A 15310-nucleotide genomic window follows, 5' to 3' on the forward strand; every position below is an offset into this window, starting at 1 on the left:
CAATTGTGAACTTATTGAGGGTGTCACTGACCTGCACCCTGAGAAACTTAACTGAACAAGGGTGGAAAACGGATGGATGTCTGTGTCCATGTGTGTTTACCCTCAGTAGATGGAGCAAAACGTGAACCAGATGAATTTCAATGTCACTGCCCTAAATCCTTATAGCACTGTCTCGAGAGCGAGGCAGACTGGAGGGATCCCTGTCTCACACAGAGCGGTGAACGCTTGCAGTTGGGGGAAATTCGAAAAGAAAGAAAGAAAGAAAAGGTAACGTGGGCGAGCGGTCAGAGCCGACATTTTGCCAGCGGAGACGTCTCCTGGAGCTCAAGCCAGGAAAACAAGGGAAGCCGAGGCTTTCCTCCGCCTAAAGAGCAAATAATAAAAAAGGAGGCGAGATGTTTCGAGACAATCCTTGTGGCTTCAGGTCTGCCAGATGGGGGGATGATGAAACGCGCAGAAACAGTGGGGTAATTGCTCGCTCCTGCCACTGTTGTTCTTTCCATGCCATTGTCATGTCACGATCAAAAAGCAACGCCAGTCCCTGCTTTTCCAGCGCGGTGATGCGTGGTTGCACCGCGCTCAAACGCTCTCTAATTTACTTTTCCTCCGAGGTTCAGTTGATGGAGATTTTGTTTTTTGTTTTTTTTTCCCTTCCTAAATGACTCGTTCTTCTGTTCACTCCAGATAAAAAACTTTTACAACTGTGACCTGATTTTAATTCAGCCTTAGCGAGAGGCACAGCTGCTCGGAAAAAATGTTTGCTTCTATAATATCTGTCACTATTTCCAATTTCAGATGTTAATTGTCAGCGATATTAGGAAGTGTTGAGGAACATCAGCTGTGGTGTGCTATGATGGTTTCCCCCTTGTTTCCATCTTAGGTTTAAATTACATCCAACGATGATTGCTGTGGCCTTATTAACCTGATACGTCAAATGAATGTTTCATGTGTTCAAGGGATTCATGCCACGTGTCTATATAGACAACAGCGGATGGACGATTGGAAGGTGCAGATGTGTTGATCTCAACGATTTAAGCTCCTGGTTTCAAAACTTAGTGCGTACTCCTTGTGGTTTGTTAGGACTGAAATTTGAAAGTGTGTATTTTACAAAAGAAACCTGAAAATTTTTTCCCTGCATGGCTAACGTTTTGAATTGGGCATTCCAATATCCTGGCAGCTGCATCTTTCTGTTCCCTTCCCAACCTGTGGAAGGTCCAAGAATTGCCAGTTTTAGCCAGATGCTAAAACTGAGCTTTTCCGCTCAATGGTGTAAACAGAGGGCTAAACAGTGGTAGCCTGCTTAACTTTGAGACTGGGACTAATAAAGATCTCAAAATGGGACTGTTAATATAGTTAATAATGACAGTGCTTTAAACCACATAACTGTCACATCGAATCAAAAAATCAATCATGTCATTTTAGCCCTCCAGGCCTCTCCAAATGATTCAAATATTACAAATCTGGTTTGAAAAAAAGAAATCCAAACCCTTATTGGAAATGGAGCTTAAAGTCAGGTTTTGTAAGGACACTGCATTGAAGCTGAGAGTCAGACCCATGTGTGTCTGATTAAAGGGAAGTTTCCTTGCTGGAGACTCAACATGACGGCCCGCTGCTCTCATAGCAGCACAGATGTATGCGTGAAGTGGCTGCAGGCTAGTAGCGTTCCACCCTTAAGTGAAACCACACGCAGTCTTTTTGAACGCAAACAGCCTTCACACTTTCACACACGCACTCGGGTTTGGCTTGCAGTTTCAATCAGTTGCTGTTTGTCCCTGCGCTGAGAGTTGTCAACTTTTTAACTGTGGCTCAGGACAACAGGAAACAGATACAAATGGCGAGATGCATTTCACATATCCTTCTTGAATAAAAGGTCATCAAGGACCTTAAAAATAAAATAAAAGTAACAACCAAAAAGGCCTCCTTAGCCCTGAGCCTGAACACTCTGCGTTTGTCTTGGATGGTCTTTCAAGCCCAAATAAATTGTTCATTTTTGATAAAAGCTACTGAAGAATCTGTGCCTCATTTGCAGATGCAATGATTGCATGTGCTTCTTCTTCATTTTCATTTTTCTTTTTTTTTTTCATGTAAACCTTGATTTTATCGCAGCTTAAAAGCCGTGGATTTTGTATTCAACACATTCATTTGCACCTTCTACTATTTTTCTCATCATTTTAACTTTGAAAACAGAAGTAGTAGACAAGCCCTTTTGAAATTAATGGACAGTCAACATGTGAAACTTCCTTTGGGAACTGCCTTCATTCAACTGTTGAGAACTGTGACATTAAGCCGTGGGGCTGACTTGGCATGAGTCAGTGCTCTTTTAGGAAGTGTGAACTCGGCAGATGACATTCCATGGATTACACAAAAACATTCAACATGTTTGCATAGTAATGCTATGCTCGCCTGCTCTTTATCAATGTTTTCCGTAGTTGTGACACGGCAAATAAAAATCACTATCCAGACTGACATTTTCTCCTCTGTGCCCACACACTTATTTCTATGGATACAATCAAAAATGATATATGATGTATCTACAGGAGTAAAATAATAATAATAATAATAATAACAATAATAATAATAATAATAATAATAATAATAATAATAATAATAATAATCAAGTATCCAAATCAAAATTCTTCATCAGGCAGATAAAGACTTTTAAGGAAAAAAAGATATTTTATTGTAAACAAACTCACAACGTGTCTGGTCATTTAAAATGTTATTTAATCTTTTGGTTACGTGGCGCATAGTTGACACATATCACATATCTGAAACTCTCTGATCACTTACTGCTGTGAGTATTTTTCCATCTATCCATGTTCTAAACCGGTTGAAACTGGTGTTTTGTATAGTTTTCCTGGGTCCACGTTTCTTCCCTCCAAGGTTCTCCAGCTTCCTCTGACACTCGAGTGTGGTGGTGGTGGTGGTCAAAGTGATGGTTGAAGTCCTGCAGTGAAATGAGAAGTTGTCTTGAGTGTACGACTCTTTTACCCCTAGGCAGTTGGGAAATGATTGCACCAATATTCCATGATAGAGGAAGATGAAGAAAATGGGGAGTTGTTAATATATGTACAATATATTTCTAATAGTTACATTTTCTTTTATATTAAATTGCAAGCAGCGTCAATTTTAATGATAAATTGATCATTTTAATGATAAAATTGCAAAGAAAAGGACCTAAAATTCCGAACCTTTAGTGCAGGGCGCTAGTGCAGACATGGGCAAACTACGGCCAGGAGGCCTTAGCCCGTTAAGCTTTTTAATCAGGCCCGCTGAACTTGAAGAAATTATATTAATAGTAAGTAATAGCAAGTATTTCATCATTTTTTTCAGTGTCTTAAGAGTAATTTCAATAAAGAGCAGAATACGGCGAGGCTTCAAAGACAGTTTTAATGTTGTTGCTCATTTTCAATTGACATGAAAGCACAAATTTTCTACTTAGCCTATATTTTTTTCACCAGAAGTCACCAAAGCACTCCATCCATCTGCTCCTGCTCTGGCGAGCCTCTGTCAAATTGTAGAACCCATTGTGGCTCACTAGTCAAAAAGTTTGCCCACACCTGCGCTAGCGTGATACAAACAAAATAAATATATAAATATATATTCTTATTATAAATGTATTTTTGTAGTTCAGCGTTGACTCTTTCTCCATAAAATACGGTATTTCTTCCGCCAACTTGTCGAGGCGGCAGTCTGAACGCTGCCCTGGAGAGGTCCTACGTGGGGGAAACAGTCCCGTCCCGCGGCGGCCTCCACTCCGTGTTTTGTCGCCGTCCAACACATCGGGCTGCTCGCAGCCTCTCGCTGGTTTTTACTCAACTCCTGTCCTGATATCACTCCGCTGGCATGGTGGAGACGCGGACCTGATTATTGTGATGGTGGCAGGCAGGCAGGCAGCAGCCAGTGACTACACACTTCCGCCACTGCTTCCCATCTCCGCTGTGCGCGCGCACGTGCGCGTGCGTGTGTGTACGTGTGTGAGTGTGTATGTGTGTTTTTTCTCTTCTTGCACCGTCTGGGGCCACTCTCCTGTCGCCTCACAACCGGACTACCGAGGGCTATTGTGCCTCTTTTTTCTCTCTCTCTGTAAACTCTTCCCCCCTCCTTCTCCTCCAAGTCAACATCGTCTTCACCGGGATTTCTTTCAAACCAAAACCATATGAGATGCAAGTTCACTGGAAAACTCCGGAGCCCGCTCGGTTGAGGCAGCAAAACTTTTTCTCTGAGGACAACACGGTGGTGGTGAGACGGCGAGCGGACTGTTGCTGCTGCTGCTGCCGCCGCCGCCGCCACCACAGCCACAGCCGCCGCTGCCGACTCTCCGCCGGACGCCCGGCGAGTATATGAGCCCGCGAACGGTCGCACCTTTACGGCTTGGTTCGGGGGGCTTTTCCCTCCCCGACGCGGTTGCTTGTTGTTCGCAGCCCCCGATCAGCGGCGTCCTTGCCGGCTTCAAGTGTTGTTGTGGCGGCGGCGGTGGTGGAGGAGGTGGTGGGCTTCACGCCCGCCGGGTGTCAATAGTGTGTTTTTCGGAAGCACTTTTGTTTGGAAACAGTGCCGAGAGGAGGCTGAAGCAAAGCCGGGTACTAGCACTAGCACTGCCCGCCCCCTCCCCGGACCATATGACTGCCGGGCTCGCAGCCCTTTAAACCTTCCCCCCCGCTCGTATCCCTCTCCGTAGCCGGGCTTCTGGGACCCTTGAGCGGCGGGGCGACGAGGAGGTAGAGGCGGTTGAGGAAGGACGGAGGTGGAGGTCGGTTGGCTTGACGTGTTTGTCGGGGGAGAAGAAAAAGTTCTTCCAAAATAGCAGCCACTCCACCAAGTAATGGGGGACTTCGCCTCCCCCACTGCCGGACCCAACGGCAGTATCTGCATCAACAGCGGCATGAACCCGGCCGCCGGCAGCGTGGTGCCCGCCGGGGCGGTGGGGATCACTAGGCACAGCACGGTGGTGGAGCGGCTGAGGCAGCGCATCGAGGGCTGCCGGAGACACCACGTCAACTGCGAGAGCAGGTACCAACAAGCCCACGCCGAGCAGCTGGAAATCGAGCGGAGGGAGACGGTCAGCCTGTACCAGCGGAGTCTGGAGCAGAGGGCCAAGAAGTCGGCCGGTGGTGGAGGCGGCGGCGGTGGCGGAAGCAAGCAGCCGCAGAGCAAGCAGGCGGACCCGGACTCGGCATCCTCCGCGGAGCAGAGGAATAACACGCTGATAGCGGTAAGGAGCAGCTCTCAATCACGGCCAGTGGCTGCAAAGAGGGGGAACACTCACTCACTCACTCACTCACACAGACACACTTAGCACTCCCTCTGTCATTTCCTCTTCATTTCTCACAACACTGCCGGACTCCCCCCAACTCGCCCCCCCCCCCCCCCCGAATTCATCACTTTGTTTCACCAAACTTGTTGAAACAACCGAGCGCTGATTGAGAACAACTTCACGCCCGAGTGCCAACTATTGCTCCCTCTTTTTCTTTTTGTTTACAAACAAACAAAAAACAAAACAAAACAAAATAAAATAAACCCAGCTTGTAGTTGAAGAAAAATAACAGCAAGCTGCCAGAGCTTGAGAGCTGCTGGATATGGAAATGACAGGCGTGACAGCTGATATCTGAGATCACTTTTGCCTCTCGCTCAAAGCGGGGCTGAAAGTTTTTTGGGAGGAAAGCGCTGCTGCTGCTGCTGCTGCTAATTGTCAAGTTAAGATTTCCACCTCAGGAACTCTGAACTAACTCTGGAGGATGGCTGCCTGCTGTGCGTGCGTGTGTGTGTGTGTGTGTGTGTGTGTGTGTGTGTGTGTGTGTGTGTGTGTGTGTGTGTGTGTGTGTGTGTGTAGGCGTGCGCCCCTTACATGAAAAGAACTTCTGCTTTCTTGTTCTTTGTGTTGCCCGGGTGCAAAGTGTCTTTCTGCAAGACAGACAAACGCTTCGGCGTTGCAACACTGCTTCCTCGCTCCCGACAGCGGCACAAGTTTGTTCTCCTTTAACCTTTTCGTCAAACACTTTCAACATCATCAGACTCGATTCACGGTGTGCCATCCGGAAAGTAATCTCAGTTCTCCTTGCTCTCTAAATGCAACTTTCGGATATTCGTGAGTTTCATTTAAAAACAAAAACAATGCAGTTATTTCCCAATATATTTTTGTTTTTTTCAAGAGGCTCAATGTTCTGGATTTTTTTTTTTTTTAATTCTGCGTCATTCTTTGCCTATGCTCAGTTTATAGATTTTTTTTATTTTATTTTATTAGAATGCTAGGATGATTTCCTGTTTGATAGGGGGCAGTGGTAACATATGGAGGAATGCTGGCTTCCCTTTGGCAGCTCCACCAGCAGCCTGGTGTGCAGCTTGTTCTTTTTTATTATTGATAACAACTTCCACCGATCAGATCTTATAAGAAACATCCACATTTTTTGTTGCAGGCACAAAAATGTAATAATAATAATAGTCATAATGATAATAATAATTTTGAAATCCACGGCCAGCACGGTGTGCGGCGTCCCGCCATTTAAAGCAGCTCCTCTGTGGCTGGGCTGCATCCTCCCCCGGGAGAAGCACCAAAGGATACATGTCGGGAATGTCAACATTGTTATCCCCCCTTTTGTCGCCGGTTCCTCCCCTTTTGAAATGCAAAAATCGGAGCCTCTTTTAATTTCGCGAGACGGCCCCGGTCGTTGCTCGAGACAGAGAGAGTGAGTGAGTCGGCTGCTTCGCAGCTTCTGGAGAGCAGGAGCAGCGGCGGCGGCGGTGATTGTGATGGTGAAGGACCTCCTGGCGGCCCTTGTGGACATTAAACCCAAACCGCCCATTAGATGGCCGGCAACAAACGCTCTGAGAATAGGGGGGGTTACGGCTTAAAGACACAGCTCCCTTCCACCGCGCTGCCTTCTTTCCCGCTCCCTCGCTGTGACACCTCTAAAATGCTCACACACAGTGGACACACATCACTTTCAGCGGCTACATCGCACAGACCTCGGTTTTGTCAGCCCGCTTTTCATTTATTCATTTGTTCTCTTTCTAATGCCGCGCTCTCAGTTCCTGGTGTGATTTGCGAGAGGAGACGCGAGCGAAGCGTCTCCCTCATCCCTCTCCTGGCTTTTTTTTTTTTTTGCTCTGAAGAACAGAGCTGCAGCTAGATGGCTGTATGTAGTCACAACAGAGGCAGGCATTCTAGGAAAGCTGAGCACGCTCTTCTAACTACTACCCCCCCCACACACACACACACACACACACACACACACACACACGTCGCATGCACACCAACACCCAGAGGGCCTTTATCTACAGGGGCTTACAGACTGCGTGCGTCTGAGAGTCTTCTGAAGATGCGTTGGAGAGCGTTGTTTCGTCCCGCTCTTTCGAGCCGAGTGCAGCGGTGCTGCTGCTGCACCCGCCTGGTCACACGGAGCGAACACTGAAAGGGGCGAGTTTTTCCGCTGTGAGCGGTTTGCTGTAACAACGGTGGTGACTTCGCCGAAAAAGAAACGAACAAAGGGATGAAATATGTGAGAACTAGTCCTCCTCGACGCACTGCTCAAGGCAGATTAAAGGTCTGGTTATCTTGCGACTTGTAATCCAGCGGCCGCCTTAGCGCTGCATTGTCGTGTGCGTCCCAGCACGCAGCCTCTTTAGGTTTCTGATGGTTCTCAGACACACCCACACGTCACAGTCGGAGTGGGGGGCAGGGGGCAGGCCTGTAATTATGGAAAGTGTGTGTTTGTGTTTATGGGCTAACTATTAGTGAGAGAGAGAGAGAGAGAAAAAAATGGAAGAAGAATCATCAGGAGGCCGCTGTGTCTTTCCCACAGCTTCTTGAATGTTATTCTCGCAGAGAAAAGCACCGAGGGGACGATCAAAGTATTTGATGTTCGTTGTTACGGTTTAGAGGAAGCGGCGATTATCTGAAACAGAAGGAAGCATCTTTGTGTGTGTGTGTGTGTGTGTGGCAGGGGGTAGAGAAACAGACCCCATATCTGCCCGACACCATTAGCCACATTCTATACAACTCCAGATTAATTGTGCTGAAAGTTGTGGGCGAGACAGACCGTGTCTAAGTTGCAGCCACTTTTCCGAAGCCTATAATTGTAGCTACTTTGGGGATATTGAAGGTGTGTCATTAGCTTGCTACCCATCAAGCGCGCGCACACTCACACACACCACACTTACCTACATCTAAACTTGCTCTCAGCAGGGACATCACTCCTCCTGCTCCTGTTCCTGCTAATGAAGGGTGAATGCTCGTGTCATGTCAGTAAAGATATGATGCTTCAAGGGTCAAATATAGAACAGGCATGGGACTGGTCTGTTCACTGGTTTTGCTGCGTAAACACCTGTTTCCACCAGGTAAACTCACATTAGCTGCGTTCCACCGCTCCACTTGGTAGAACTGCTATATACTTAAATGCTGTTCACTGAAATGCTAACAGTGCTTTGTGCTAATTTCAACATTGGTTGTGTGATCCCCAATTGTGCGCTGACATTCTGTACTTACCTGAAGTGACACCTTTCTCTAAACCACCTGTCTTCTTCTTCTTCTTCTTCTTCTTCTTCTTCTTCTTCTTCTTCTTCTTCTTCTTCTTCTTCTTCTTCCTTGGGAAGATAGCACTTTGGAACTTTCCTCAAAACACATTCATTTCGGATACTGTTTGAAATGATACTGGGGAATGATGATGAGAGTTGAAGTGAGGCTGCAGTCACAGTTGGTGTTCCAGTATCAGGTGGGTGGGCCCAGTGAGTGACGTGCAGCGAGTTTACGGGTCTTCTGTATCATTAGAATATATCACTCGGAGTGTTTCAGCCTTCCTCGGCCCTGCAAGACTCTCGACAGCTCACAGTAAACGGGTGTGAGCTTGTTTATTAGGAGAGAGAATTACTGTCAGCAGTAAAAATGCAGCTTGCAGTCTGGCAGCTGCATGGCAAGGGCTCTTCCTGTTCTCCTTCCATTTAGGTGCTTTTTCATGTATTTTAGCTTTTAGGTTGTTTTTGTTTTTATACTTTTTTTAAACGATCACCTGTGTCTCAAGCCTGTGGATGAATTACCAAAAAGTCAGCAGGCACTTTGCCCCTTTTTGACTTCGGCACTTTTCAGAGAAAGTACATACGATAAGTCAAAAGTTCTGGAATGGCCGCCCTCTGTGATGTCACAAGGAGCGCTGACCCCTCTCTCAGGATATTGGCAACACAGATACAGCAGGTAAACAAAGGGTCTCCACTGCTTGGAGGACTTTAGTTTTTTGGGGATTTCGCTTTGTTTTGTTTTTACAAAGCCTCCAGTCAGATGTGATCCCCTAGTGGCTGTTGAGTGAACAGCAGCCGGGCCCAGGTGCACGACTCAGCGAGGGGCCTCGTCTTTAGCCGGACACCAGCGCAGTAGCTCGGGACTGTGTCTCGGGCTCTGCGAACCCAGTGGTGGGCAAACTCTTTGACTGGTGGGCCACAATGGGTTGTCAAATTTGACAGAGCCCGTGGTATTCAGCTCTTTATTGAAATGACTCTTAAAGCAATGAAAAAATTGCTGAGATGTGTTATGACTTACTTGCCATTAAAAATATTCTCTGAACGGACCCCATTTGGCCCCCGGGCCATAGTTTGCCCATGCCTGGCCTAGTCGCTTGGCATCCACCTCGCAGAGGAATGTCTCCCTCTGTCCGACACACACACGCATGCGCGCGCACACGCAGGCACGCGGACTTGTCCTGCTCAACTTCTGGCAGCAGTGGCCGGAGTGTGGGCGGCTGAGTTTTCATGAATCTGCGGACTCCCTTCCCTTCCCTTCCCCCCGCCCCTCCCCCGCCTCTCTCCACCCCTCCCCTCTCCCTCTCCCTCTGCTCGCCGCCTCTCCGGTTTCAGCGTTAGCGCGGCGCTAATGTAGCGTGGACGGCTCATGGTGGCTCCGTCGCTGCTAATGTCAGCCCCGCTGCTATATTTAAACCGGTGTGCTGCGCTGGCGCGGAGCTCACACTCGCCGCCCCGCCGCGGACGAACACACACGCGCGCGCACACACGCAGCGCTGTGACGTCGACACGCGCCGGAGTCATTAGCCGCTGTTTTTATTTTATTCCTGGGCCTGTGGCAGTTTTTTTCCCCTTCTTATCTTAATGTGTGTGTGTTTTTATTCTGATCTTCGCTGCTCTTTGTACCTTCTTTTAATTTGTTTTTGTTTTTAAAAAAAAAAAACTTCTTCTCACCCTTGTTCCCACACACACACACACACACACACACACACACACACACACACACACACACACACACGCCGCATGCACACCATGGATGTTTGTGCCACATTCCCTTCCACCCACGCTTGTTCACATGTTCTACAGGAACACACACACAGTCAGCACAGACCCCCTGAATAAGCAGAAAAAATAGAGAAGAAAAAAGCCTCTCCCTGCCTATAGGCTGCAGAAGGAAGACAAACTCCAGCGCTTGTACTCCCTTTACAGATTTTTATCCTTTTTTTCCCCGCTCCGGTTACAGATTTTTAAGTTCCAATTCAAAGCGTCTCGCGCTCGTAGACAACTGATGAATTCTTCCTGCGTCACGCACCAAAACCCCAGCCGCAGCCGCGAGTGGCCGGCTGCAGCCGTCGGGGAGGAGGATCTTCTTGCATAATCAGCGGTGGCTCAGCAGAAAGACAGGAGGAGTCGTTCGCGTCGCAGCGGGCAAATATTTACTCTGCTGCTCCGTTTTATTGGCCCTTTTGGAGGCCCCTCACTTCCTAGCAACAGCCTGACGTCGCCGGCCGAGACGCTGCTGTTTTGCACTCTGAGGTCGTCGCATCACCCTCCGTCATTAGTTTGTCATTCACACATGAAACTTGGTTGTGGTTGGAACCCGGTGTGGATGTGATGCTGGAGGACTCTTCTCACGTTTCGGGTTTCCTAAAAAAAAATTAAAAAGTGAATTTGGGCATCCTGACCAGGCGACTTGTTATGATTTTTTTTTCTTCTTAAATATCGTGATACTTCTTTCTGCTGAAACTGTCCCACTGCTGTGAACTCTCACGTTACAGGATTTCCTGCTTCTTCTTCTTTTTTTCAAAGTCAACAGAAACACTCTCAACAAACACCGACTATGAAACTACAGGGTAGGCGACAACGACGTCTGCGCCGTGTCCCCAAAATCACGTTTTAAAGCAAATAGAAACTGGAATGACTGTTTCACTGTGGTGTCGTCAGTTGGTGGATTTCTATGGGGAGTGTTTGTCTGACTGGTGGAGGAGCGTCTGGACGGCAGTTTGGAGTTTACATTATTGATGCTGCGATGGTGGGAACTTTTGTCTTTGGGCTCCTGGTCTGAACTCCCCCCGGTCTCTCTCTCTCTCTCTCTCTCTCTCTCTCTCTCTCTCTCTCTCTCTCTCTCACACACACACACACACATACACACACACACACGTAGTAAATGGTAAAACATAGGCGAGGTTGTTTGAGGGGATTTCTGACTCCAACAATGAAGCTCAAGCTTGTGTTGGTTCTTTCTCTGTGTGTGTGTGTGTGTGTGTGTGTGTGTGTGTGTGTGTGTGTGTGTGTGTGTGTGTGTGTGTGTGTGTGTGTGTGTGTGTGTGTGTGTGTGTGTGTGTGTGTGTGTGTGTGTGTGTGTGTGATAGAGAGAGAGAAATGTGTTCACATCCTTAATATCCATGCAATTTGTTGTGAGTTTAGTATTAGCATGTATCCCTACTGGCACTGAACCTCTTAAGCACACACACACACACGCACGCACACACACGCAGAGCTCAATTAGATCCAGCTGTAGCTCTCTGAACCGGTGCAAAGGTTGGTCGGCAGTCAGTGACCGTGAATGCGGCAATTCAACAAGCAAACTTTTTAATAATGACCCCTTTAAGTGGGCTTGAAATGGACCACCCAGCGTCTGCCCGCGTGCCGTGCGGCCACTCGCGTGACTGTAGAAGGGAATGCACAATGCCAACGTCGGGGGAGGCACTTTTCTGTTCCTGCCTATTAAAATATCCACTGTGATCACCTGAAATCCAGCCTGATGGGGGCCCTTCTTGAATTTCCTCCTAGTGCTAGTCCAGATACAATGCAAGCGTTATGTACTGTAACAACCTACGATACAACCTGGACATGCTAATCTGCCCTCGGTGGTGCCCCCTGCAGGGAGCAGGTGTCCAAACAGAATGCTTAAATTATTAAAAATATATACATATATATATTTCCAATATGAAAATTCGACAAGGTTTCATAAGTGCTATTAAAGAATTCCTTAACATAAAACAATATAGAAAGAAAATTTAAGGAAGCAAAATTAATAAAACAGACACTTTCGTTACTATTCATTGGCATCCATCCATCCATACGCTATCTCTCCACTGTAATAAACCTCTCCTCACCCTCACCCATCACCCCCTCCTTCCTCTCCTCTCCTCTCCTCACCCATCCCTTCTTCACCTCAGCTCGACCTCTCATCCTCCCTCCACCGAACCTCTGCGCCCTTCTTCCTGGGTCACACCCACATTATCTTTTTTTTTTATTTACCCTCTCCCTTTCTCCGCCTCTCTCTCTCTCTCTCTCTCTCTCCCTCTCGCTCTCCATCCTTCCGCCTCCTCCCCCCTCCGTCTCAGGTGATCCCCCGGTTCAATCTCAGCTAGCAGGCTTAGCGGCTCCAAAGCTCTCTGGGCGCAGGCCCGTGGCAGCTAGAAATCCCGCGCTAAGAGGGAATTACCCACCACATGGGCTGCAGGAACACACAGACACGTATGCGCAGGCATCAAGCGTACACACACAAAGAAACACAGCGCGCGCACACACACACACACACACACACACACACACACACACACGCGTGACACGTAACGGCTATCTGCTCAATTTTGATTCGAACTTTGCACACTTGGCACGCGTGCACGTTTGTCCGCGTTCACGTGTGTTTGCTGGAAATGCCGAGACCTGTATCATCCACCTCTCCTGCCTCTTTGTTAAATGGCATTTGTTGTTCTTTGTCGGGGCCGCCCAAGACCTCCCGCATCCTTCTATTGAGCCTGCGTCATGAATTTTTTATGAACGCTCGCAAGCGCACGCGTGCGTGCGTGCGTGCATGCGTTAGCGTGTGGGGCCCTCTCGGCTGCATCAATACCCATTAGTGCAGCAGCCGGGGTAATTGTGCCACAGTGGCTGCAGTGCAGGAGGGGTGGGGGGCACACACACACACACACGCACACACGCACTCTGACACACACACACACCCACGATGACACACACATTATCTGATAATACTGCAGAGGGCAACACGGAGGCAAAGATGGAGGGAGGACACGGTGGGACACAGCGGGATGGTGAGAGGGAGGATATTAGCTGTGCGGTCAGACAGTTAGGGCTGTGGTTGCTACGCTACTGTGCGATAACTGGTTTACACCGCCGATGTCAAACTGGGAGGCTCTTGCTACTGCGGCACTGGGAGCCGCAGATGTAGCCGTCTCTCCCGACTCAACGGTTGCACCTGAAAAGCCGCTTGGCGTGGACGAGATGAACAGCAACACTGCTGGGACGATCCTGATCACATCAGTGACTGATGAGATTCCTCATCACAATAGCCTTTTTCTCGAAGTTAACGCCTAGTTGTTTGTTCTCAGAGGATGTGGTTTGACACGGAAGCAGGGTGTGATACATTATGGTCCCTGTTGCTCTCCGTCCAAGTCGGTTTCTGTTTTACTTTGCGCTTCCTCTCCCGTGTGGACTGTGAACCCAACGCAGTAGATCAGTGTTTTTCAACCACTGGGTCGCGGCACGCTAGTGTACTGGGAGATGATGTCCGGTGTGCTGGGAAAAATTATCCAGCTTCACTTAATTGGTCTTCAAAACATTCCATTATGGGTTGACTGTGCATTAAAAAGAATGTGAGTCTATTTTCCTCCCTCAATTCCTCCCAGGAAATCTGCGTTGTGTGCATCTAGACATGCCCAGGTTTCACAATGAGTGCGACTATATTGTCATTATCAGGCTAAAAAGTGTCATTTTACTTTATGGTGATGTGCTATGTTTTTTTTTTTTTTTCAAAGGAGGTTGAAAAACACTGTGGTAGATTATTCACATGTTGCAGCAGGTGGCGGCGGCGTCAGCAGAATCCTCAGCAAAAAGTACCAAAATCAATGGAGTCAAAGGTCGGATTGGTGTCGGATTGGTGTTTGAACGTTACGAGTTCCCAAGAGGAGAAACGGGTCAAGTCATATCTTGCAAACATCGCTGCTGGAGGGTCCGCCGGCCACGTTCCATTCAGCTCTTCTTGTTTTGGTTTCAGGGAGGAGCCGAGTTCGGGAAAAAAACCAAAAAAACCAAAAAAACTCCGTCAGCAGCCCCGTCTGCAAGTTCACTTCCTGAGCTGCTTCCGAAAATAGCAGCATCAACGATCACAGCCGAGGAAGCGCCGGCTGCTCTGTTCAAACCCACACCGGCCCTCTGGCAGGGCAGAGCTCCCTCCTCCAGCGCCACTGCTGCTACTTCAACACCAGAATCCATGTTGTCCACATCAGCCACCTGTATTCTGGCTTGTGTTATTTTTTTATTTTCTCTTTTTTTTTGCTGCTGTGGAAAATATTCAAGTGTCGCCGTGGCTCCGTTTTCGAGATTGACTTCTGCTTTTAATCTTGTTTGTTTCCTCCGACACGTTTTCTGTTTAGCTTCATGTCCCAACTCATCTGGCCTTGTTTTGATTCGTGTGAAGTAGGTTAGCTGGGGCCTTTAAATACCTGATCTGTGCTGCTACAGTATGTTAGCAATGCAGAGAATGTAAACACTCCGTGTTTTTACGTCACGGTGACCCCGCCGGACTGCAGAGAGGAGCCTTCAAACATCAACAGTGTGAGAAAAATATTACTGCTTCATTTCAGACTGGTCATAAATTAAGTGTTTGTGGGTTTGTTTTTTGTTTTTTTAGCTTTTCTAATGGAATCTCTCCTTGGGTTCTGCATTCAATCCAACATGACTTCTGTGCAGTTAAGTTGTAGTTGCAGTCAGATGTGCCTGTGAACTGTTGGCACTGTCGATCTTTGGATTTTATACATGTTAACTGGTAGTTAGTGGTGTGATTTGTATTTATTTATTGATTTTAATTCTGCAGTTGTAGGTTGTTTTGTCCTCTTTGGTCTCAAAAACAATAAAGGAGGTTGTTTTGTGCAGATCGAGTGCCTGCACACGACTGTGCAGTTGCCGCCACAAACTCGGTGCTTCACCTCAACCTTCACATCAGTACTGGGATACTTCCTGGTTAAGTGTCTGGGTTCATAACTGTCTTCCCATCATGATCCCAATCTGTTGGAAAGAGGAACTATACTTTTGGTTTTGTTCACCTCCTCCATAG

At 47.7% G+C, this 15310-nt stretch overlaps 1 protein-coding gene and 1 long non-coding RNA gene across 2 annotated transcripts in view; both read left to right on the forward strand.

Annotated features, from left to right (window-relative positions):
* Window positions 1-3837: 3837 nt before the first annotated feature.
* maml3 (mastermind-like transcriptional coactivator 3) overlaps window positions 3838-15310 on the forward strand; it is a 101377-nt gene continuing 89904 nt past the window's right edge. The window contains exon 1 of the mRNA XM_076036397.1: window positions 3838-5215. Coding sequence (XP_075892512.1) covers window positions 4826-5215 — 390 coding nt within the window. The 5' untranslated portion in view covers window positions 3838-4825. The remainder of the gene's footprint in view (window positions 5216-15310) is intronic.
* LOC142895401 (uncharacterized) lies at window positions 5232-7748 on the forward strand. The gene is made up of 2 exons (XR_012928211.1): window positions 5232-5781; window positions 5834-7748. It is a non-coding gene; the product is annotated as an uncharacterized LOC142895401 (long non-coding RNA).

Source organism: Nelusetta ayraudi, unplaced genomic scaffold, assembly GCF_046127955.1.
Source record: "Nelusetta ayraudi isolate G7.1 ecotype Tasmania unplaced genomic scaffold, CSIRO-AGI_Nayr_v1 ptg000004l, whole genome shotgun sequence".
Lineage (NCBI taxonomy): Eukaryota > Metazoa > Chordata > Actinopteri > Tetraodontiformes > Monacanthidae > Nelusetta > Nelusetta ayraudi.